Source organism: Macrobrachium nipponense, chromosome 1, assembly GCF_015104395.2.
Source record: "Macrobrachium nipponense isolate FS-2020 chromosome 1, ASM1510439v2, whole genome shotgun sequence".
NCBI lineage: Eukaryota > Metazoa > Arthropoda > Malacostraca > Decapoda > Palaemonidae > Macrobrachium > Macrobrachium nipponense.
The window spans coordinates 143,330,644-143,339,785 of record NC_087200.1 but is presented as its reverse complement, the minus strand read 5'-3'; the positions used below and the strand labels follow the sequence as shown (position 1 = coordinate 143,339,785).

The window sequence follows — 9,142 nt, the reverse complement described above, 5'->3', positions numbered from 1 at the left end:
TAAAATCCTAAACGAAAGAATAAACTTATCTTTTAGGTCAATAATAATGAAAGAATGCATAATTTTCTTTTTCATTACCATTCTTTTGTAATTATTTGCATCATTTTTCATAATCATTAGCATTAGCCAAAAAATCTGAAAAATAAAGCACATAACCTACGGTCTGAAATGAATGATAAACAATTAACTAGTAACCAGTTGTGAACAAAAATTTTTCCAACCAATAACTGGTTATTCTTGACCGGTTCTGAACACTAGCTATTACACATTAGGGCAAAATATCTGGCCATGACACTGTCTACGGCATTGTTAACCAGTCTAGGGCAACTTTAGTTGTTTTGTGGTGCCAATAAACTTTTGAATTTCAGTTAGTGATGATTTTCAGTTGCTGTCAAGCCCCCAGGAACAGAATCCCTGTCGGTAACCGCAGGCTGCCTACACTTTGTCCTTTGCTTAGGGATGAGATCTGACTTCTTGAAATTTGTCACAATCCTCAGATTGTGGTAAAAATTGAGAAGGTAATCCCTGTCCTGAAGCAACTAGGAGCACCAATGTGACAGGAGGCCACGTCCTCCACAGACACAACACTATTACTTATCACATGAGTTGAACTTGTTGACACTTTTTCGAAAGCACTTTCACTGAATTACCAAACTGAGACATTGCACTTACAATTACAATTAAATGAAGGTTTTGATCGAACCTTGATTCGGGCATGGCAATGGGATCGGGTTTGAAAACATGGGAGTCTAGATTATGAGCGTGCTGTAAAGGAGTTGGAGGGCTAAGAGTTGGAGAAACAACAAGAACTGGTGATGAAGGGACAGCACTAACCTTTATTAGCCTAGCAGAAGCAAGGCTAGCTCTACTTTTGGCTCTAGTGGCGGCCTTCCTCTTTCTCTCCCTTTCAAGCTTAAGCAAATAAGATTTTAAAGCTTTCCACCTCTTCTCATCCCAGTCTTGACATTCAACACAGGTATTCTCAATACATATCACAATTCTGTCCCCCACATTTGACACATTAGTATGAGAGTCAGCTGATTACTTAACTAACCTAGTCTTACATCTTTCGCTACAAGAGCAAGCACTGGAAGAACTAGTATCTGACATTCTGCTAAAAAAAAAGTTAAGTAACTAACAAAGCAAAGAATCATAAACTATGTGAGGATATCACTAACAAAACAAATAATCAAGAAAGTAACAACACATTCTGAGTACATCACCAAACAAATGATGACAGTAGGTTGCAGGGACGAAAGATGTTGGTCGGATACCAGCAGAAAAATGATTAAGCTCTCTGCCATGTCATTCTGCTCTTTACTCCAAAAATGGGCAGGGTTTTATGCCACCTACACTAGACAGCTAAATAGCTATTGTGAATTTTGAAGTTTTGGGATGCCATGTGAAAACTATAGGTTATAATTATACTAAGCAAATTACTTATATAAAAACATAAAAGCAGGTTATTCACCAAAAAATGTATTTCACAAACCCATGATAACACAGATACGTAATGCATTAGAACTCACCTGAACAATCCAGCTCAGTCCACCTTGTTGATCTTGCTTGTTGTTCTTCAGCCTCAGTTCACTTTTAGCATCATGTGTTGCAATTTGTAGTTTATTTATGAAATCTACATCACGAAAATACGAACGGGAATTCCAAGAGCGAATTATCAATAAGGCTAGAGATACCATGAAGAGTCCACATGCTGCAGTTAGGTAAAACCTTCGGCCTCTCTGAGTTATTAGTGTTCTTATCCATATACTGTACACCTGGAAGACAAACATACAAAATCAAACAAGTTCCTCTACCAATACTGAAGATTTCTTTTGGTATAGTAGCAGCAAAATTTTGGGTAACGTACATCATGGTTTTTCATTCACTTCCATATAAGTCAGAAAAATAAAAATTATATAATTAATAAGGTTTTGGAGTCAGGAAAGTACAACCGTATCGTTCTTGCAAGACTAAAAATGTTGCCCTTGCTTGGGCTAAGACCAAAATCCAAAAGACAAAAACCAAAAAGAAAAAAAAACAACACTACAACCCCACCATAACCACAAAAAACTGTCACAACCCAACCATTAAAAAGGAACTGGTGGGCACTCTAGCCACAAATGTGCCTCCAGGCTTCCCAACAAACATCATACCTTATTCAAAGCAAAAATAAGCAAAGGAAAGTCAGATTCCCTGTGCCTCCTCGCCCAACACCATGCCAGCCACTGAAACTGGCCCTAAAGTGGTTTTCCTTGTTAGGTCCCTGGGAGAAGCTGACTGCATAGGCTCGAAAGGTGGTCTTGAAATCCATTTCAATACTACGTCTAAATTCCACGAAATGGTATCATAACTTACTTGTTTTGTGACATCCATAGATTTAAGAAAATCACTTAAATCTTAGTTTGAACATACATCCAGTCCTCTATGCTTAAAGACTGAACTAAGCATAGCTCTATAACCTTTGATTGCAGACATTGGAAACTTCCTAGACTTCCTCAAGTAAAGGAAATCAGTAATCTGACTTATAGTGGTTTCAGAAGAGGACACTTTTTGTCTGTTACACCACTCTCTGAAGGTAGACCACTTATTATTGATGTAATCTGTTGAATGAAGGACATCTGCATTAGGCGATAGTCTGATGAGGCACTTGGCAGTCTGTACCCTGTCAGAGGCAGAGTGGACAACCCTAGATGAAACTTCTGAAAATTGAGGTTGTCTGAGATGACACTGTTTTTGAGGTAATAGCCTGGGAAAGTTGACTAATTGTTGTATCAAGTCTGGGAACCACTCTTTCCCTGGCCAAAAGGGGGCCACCAGAGTCATTATTACATTCTGGTGAGACTTAATATGTTTATGACCTCCCTGATCATACTGAAAGGTGGAAAGGCGTAGACGTCCAGACCCATCCAATCTTGCAGCATCGCATCCATCTTCCAAGCGAGAGGGTCTGGGACCAGTGAACAGAATCTTGGAAGTCTGTGGTTCTTTGAAGTTGCAAAGAGGTCTACTGAAGGATGACCCCATAGTTGCCAAAGGTCCTCGCATACTCTTTGATCTAATGTCTAATCTGTCGGGAGGACCTGATTCTGGCGGCTCAAACAGTCTGCTAGGATAGTGGTTCCCAACCTTTTCAACTTTACGGACCAGTCAAGAGAGTAAAAATAATTCTGCGGACCAGTACATACATCCAGGCATGACCTGGCATATAACCCTCTTACGCTGAAGCAGTAAAAAAAACAATTGTCTCCCGTGTGCCGGAGGTGTTTCAGAGTGAGCGCGGAAACGGAAAAAATATTTTTTTTAAAAAATCACAGCACACTTAGTTTTCAAGATTAAGAGTTCATTTTTGGCTCCTTTTCCTGTCATTGGCTGAAGTTTAGTATGCAACCATCAGAAATGAAAAAAATTATCATTATCATATATAAATAATGCGATTATATGATAGCGCAAAACGAAATTTCATATATAATTGTATTTAAATCGTGCTGTGCGCAAAACGGTTAAGGTAAACAAGTTACTTTTTTTTTCGTTGTAATGTACACTAAATTGCGATCATTTTGGTATATACACATTGTAAAACAGTAAAACAAGCAACACAGAGAAAATATTCACAAAATAATGCATGAATTCATAACGCGCGGACGTAAACAAATATTTTTTTCAAAAATTCACCATAAATCTAAATATTGTCCTAGAGACTTCCAATTTCTTTCTTTCAAAATGAAAGACAAATGATTGAATATTACTATACTGTAAGAGGATTAGCTTACAATTGCGTTTTTCGACCATATCTGAAGAGTTAAAGTTGACCAAATGTCGAATTTTTTTATACATATATATATTTTTTATATGCAATTATTTCAGAAAAAGAAAAGAAAAAAGCTACAACCTTCAATATGTTGCGTTTTTATTCTTACATGAAATTGCGCACAGTTTCATATATAAAACTCTATGAAATGCCTAATATGAAACGGAGCAAATATTCCGAGAATGGGACGTACGCATTTCGGAGATTTGTGGCGGAGAATCCGCGCGCGGAGGGAAGGAAAGATTTTTTTTTTTTTAAATTCACCAATAAATCTAAAATATTTTGCTAGAGACTTCAAATTTGTTTCAAGATGAAGATAAATGACTGAATATTACTAGACTGTAAGAGTTTTAGCTTACAATTGCGTTTTTCGAACCATTTCGGTAGTCAAAGTTTGACCTCGGAAACGTGGTTTTTTTTTCTATTTATCGTGATTTATATGCAAATATTTCGAAAATGAGAAAAGCTACAACCTTCAATTATTTTTTGTTGTATTCTACATGAAACTTGCGCACATTTTTCATATATAAAAACTTTATGTAACGGCTAATTTAAAATGGTGCAAAACATTTTACCACAATCGCATGTATGATTTTTTTCGGAAGAGTTACCGCGCAGACGTTAAAGAAAATGTTAGTTTTTTTTTCATAAATTCACCATAAATCGAAATATTGTGCTAGAGACTTCCAATTTGTTGCAAAATGAAGGTAAGTGCTTGAATATTACTAGAATATAAGCGTTTTAGCTTACAATTGCATTTTCCACCATTTCGGTAGAGTCAAAGAGGTTGACGAAGGTTGAAATTTTGGCAATTATCGATATGAAAATATCTCAAAACTGATAAAAGCTACAACCATGGGTTGTTTTAGTTGTATTGTGCATGAAATTGTGCACATTTCCATATATAAACTTTATATAACGGCTAATTTTTAAAATGGGGTGCAAACATTACCACAATCGCATGTATGATTTTTTTTCGGAAGAGTTACCGCGCGGACGTAAGGAAAAGGTTTTTTCATAACTTCACCATAAATCGAAATATTGTGCTAGAGACATCCAATTAGTTGCAAAATTAAGGTAAATGATTGAATATTACTGAAATATAAGAGTTTTAGCTTACAATTGCGTTTTTCGACCATTTCGGTAAGAGTCAAAGTTGACCGAAGGTTGAAATTTTGGCAATTATCGTTATTTATATGAAAATCCTCTCCAAAACTGATAAAAGCTACAATCATGAGTATTTATTGTTGTATTCTACATAAAAATGCGCCACTTTTCATATATAATACTTCATGTAACGGCTAATTTACAATGGTACAAAAATTATGTCAAAGTGACGAAATAATTTCTGAGATGTGTCACATATACTTTTTAGTGCGGCAAGAAAGAAATTCGCGCTTGCGCGCCTGCGTAACGATTGTAAACAAAACAACACCTGGATCCGTGAACTCCCAGCATCCCCCAAGGCGCGTGATTCAAAAGTTTTAGGCTGGTAGGCCTATAAGTATTTTTCCATGAATTTAAAAAAAAACTTTCGTAAGTCGACGTAAAATACGTCCAGTCGGCACACGGGAGACAAAAAATGTTGACGTAAAATACGTCCAGTCGGCGTAAGAGGGTTAATTAGTCCAAATTATCATAAAAAACAACCAAAGGCATAACAAATGCACATATCCTCAACATCTTATATTTATTTATTATTTTATACCATGTATTCATAATATACAGGCAGTCCCAGGGTTACGAAAGGTTCGGCTTGCGATGTTCCAAGGTTAAGACGCTTTTCAATTATATTCATCAGAAATTATTTCCAGGGTTACGATGCACATTCCAGGGTTATGACGCCTACAATGCTGATCTGGCACAAGAAATATGACACCAAAAATGCAAAATAATAAATATTTGAAGGTTTTTTTTGAAAAATGCAATAAGAATGCAGTTTACATAGTTTTTAATGCACCCAAAGCATTAAAAGTAAGGTTTTCTTAGGATTTTTAACGATGTTCCGGCTTTCGTTGATTTTCGGCTTACAACACATCTCAAGAATGGAACCCCCGTCGTAACCCAGGGACTGCCTGTACGTATATGTTTCACATTATAAAAAGTAAATAGAATAAAAAAATTCTAAATCAAATGGATGCCATGGTGGTAAAAAGAAAAAAAAAATACTACTGTAGAAATGGGAGTCATGGTTACAGATTCATGTATACAATTGTATTACAAAGAACTATCAATACACCAAAATGTAATATTTCATATTCAATAAATGAAATGAGAAATAGGCCTACATATATAAGCAATAAAATATACACTTATCCAAATCATGTTTCATATTTTACCATTCAAATCTTATATAATTTCATGTTTGTGCAAAACTATTATATAATTCATAATTTAACCGATTCTTGAGTGTACTTAACACTCAGAAATCCAAGAGGGTCTAAATATAAAGGCAATCTAAAACACTTATTTGTTAGTTTAACCAGTGTCCCTAAATTAGCAAGATTTCTGTACTTGCTTTGCTGAAACAAGTTTCTCAAGACGTGGTTGAATGTCACTAAGTGCTAGATGAAGTGGCGATTTTATATTCAGTCTGTTTCTATATTTAGTCTTCATTGAACCACCAGTAATGAGAACGCTGCTTCACACAGGTAAGTTGAAGACAATGGCATTAACAGTTTCAAACCAATGGCACTTAGTTCGGGAAATTCTCCAAGGGCACAAATCCAAAATTCAGGTAATGTTATACTACTTTTATACCCAAAATACAGGTAATGTTTACTACTTTCATACAACTCAATTAGCTGATCCTCTTGCAGTGAATTCAAATTTTTTTCATTTGAGTCTGAGAAAGGATAACGAACTCATTCATCTCCTGTTCGTGGATCCTCTTCTTCAGGAAAGCAAAAAATGCTCAGAAAGAGGATTTAAATGTTTTGCAATGATACTTTTCAAACTGTCAATATTTAACTCCTCTCTCTGATCATCAACAACTGAGGCAACACTGGGAAACATATCAAAACACTCTCTTTCGAAACATATCAAAACACTCTTTCGATCCTATTATGCCAGACCAGCAATTTCACTTTGAACCCGTCAATCTTATCTGACATTCGAAAAATTGAAGAATTCCTACCTTGTAGGGGCAAATTAAGCTGATTCAGAACCAAACATATGTCACTCAAATAGGCTAACTTAGCAACCCAGTTAGTATCTTGAAACATTTGCCTAATCAGGTTTTCTGTCTTTCAAAAACATTACTAAGTCAATGCGTAGTTCAAAGACAGGTGTTAAAACTTTATCACGCGACAGCCATCGCACTTCTGCATGGAATAGCAACCGCTGGTGTTCACTCTCCATATCTTCACATAGCAGTGTGAACAAACATAAATTGAGTGCATTGGCCTATACAAAATTCACAGCTTTAACAGTTTCTGATAAAACATTATTGAGTTCAACATCCATTTTTTAGTTGCTAGCATTTCTCAATGAATCAGTGTGTAGCTTTAAGCACAGTTGGGGGCAATCTCCTTCCTTAACCTTTGTTGTGACACCTGAGTAACCTCCTGTCATTGCTGCCGCCCCATCAGTTCAGATACCAACATAACACTCCCATTTTAACCCATTTTTTACTAGTTATTCAAAGCTTCAAAAATCGCAGCACCTGTAGTATGTGATGACAGTTCATGGGTATATTGTAATTCTTCCTTAAAGTCATCACTGTATTCATATGTTTCATAAACAATTAAAATTGCATTATTTGCAACATCAGTAGATTCATCAATTTGCAAAGCAAAGTAGTATTGTGATACCTGTAGTTGCTGCAACAACTGATCCTCCACATCTGCTAATTCACCAATCCTCCTTGTTACCATCTTATTTGATAGGGATATGTTACAAATCTTAGTGAGAGATGACTCGCTAAATATTTCAGCACATATTTTTCTCCAATACTGTAAGCTTTTGCAATGCAAAGTGACACTGTAAGAAGCTCTCAATGCAGCCTGATTTGTAAAGACAAATTTCTGGAGGCTTTTTCTTTCTCATTTAAGCTCCTTAAGCTTTCTTTCAAAATATTCATGAGGTTTCACTGCTAGTTCACTGTGATTTGTATTTAAATGTCTTTTTAGCTTGGATGGTTTCATTGCATCATTAGAAAGAATAATGCCACATACTATGCTTGGGTTTGTCACATTCAATTTCATTTATTTTAGTAAACCAAAATTTTATATATATGAAGAATCATTTTCCAAACAAAACTATGGTTAGTTCGTTTTTTACTCTTTAGTTGGAGGCTCACTTGTTCCTTCATCACATGTTCATGCATCTCATCACTGACGGAGTGACCTGTAATATTAGCAGTTGCGTTACATTCCGTTGCACTGTCTTCATCATCACTAATACTATTAATCCTGTGGCCATTATCAACTGCTGGAATTGCCTTTGGTTTGTTGAAATAACTAATTGGAAGAAGTTTTGTTTAGACATGACTGCACCAAAACAAACCCTGCGGCAAGTCCTGCTTCCTGATACCCAAAGATCAGATTTACTAAGGGGGAAAACTGCTCACCAGTCGGGTGGGGTGGGGGAGGGGAGGGGGAGTGGTTGTGGCAACCAATAATATAGGCGTTGATTGCACAACTCTATGTAGTATGTACTTGTCCTATGGCCAGCCATGTGTTAGAATGGTCCACTATAGGTTTTATACAATTAACTAGTCCACACTTCAACAATTTCTTTTTCTTTTTTTATAATAGCTACTTAACCCTTCAAACGCCGACTACCTGGAACGTATTTTAACGTCGAGAAAATTTCTTGGTCTGTCGGGTGACGATCTGGACGTATTTTACGTCGTACATACAAAGTTTTTTTGTTTTTTAAAATTCTCGGATTTCGGGGCGGAAAAATCACTTATATTCCATTAGGCCTCAGCCTAAAACTTTTGAATCCATGGCGTCCTTGGGGGATGCTGAGAGTTCACGGATCGAAGGCCTTCTTGTTTTGTTTTGAAGGGTGTGACCCAGGTTGCGCAGTGCGCGATATCCCCTTCTTCCTCGCTCCAGCCCAGCATCAAGTAGCGCCACCATTCCGAAGAAGCGATCTTTTCGTGAAAACGGTTTGTTTTTTATTCTGGAACTTTGTGCGAAGACCTTTGAGCATTTCTGGTCTTAGCCTACAGGACGTTGATAGATATGTTCTCGAACGCGTTGTAAACCAGTGAAAGGTGGGTTTGTGTACCCTGCCTGAAGGGAGATCATGTAAGGCGCGAGTTTTGGACCTGGATGCTAGGCGAAGGGGCCAAGCACCCAGCATGACCCCGCTCCGCGCCCTCAA

The 9,142-nt window shown here is 36.8% G+C and overlaps 1 protein-coding gene across 1 annotated transcript in view; it reads right to left on the bottom strand.

The window, feature by feature from the left end:
* The window catches only part of LOC135218962 (transmembrane protein 62-like), a 608,314-nt gene that overhangs the window by 561,504 nt on the left and 37,668 nt on the right, over window positions 1-9,142 (bottom strand). Inside the window, 1 exon segment of the mRNA XM_064255400.1 lies at window positions 1,530-1,775. Within this exon segment, the coding sequence (XP_064111470.1) occupies window positions 1,530-1,775 (246 nt within the window).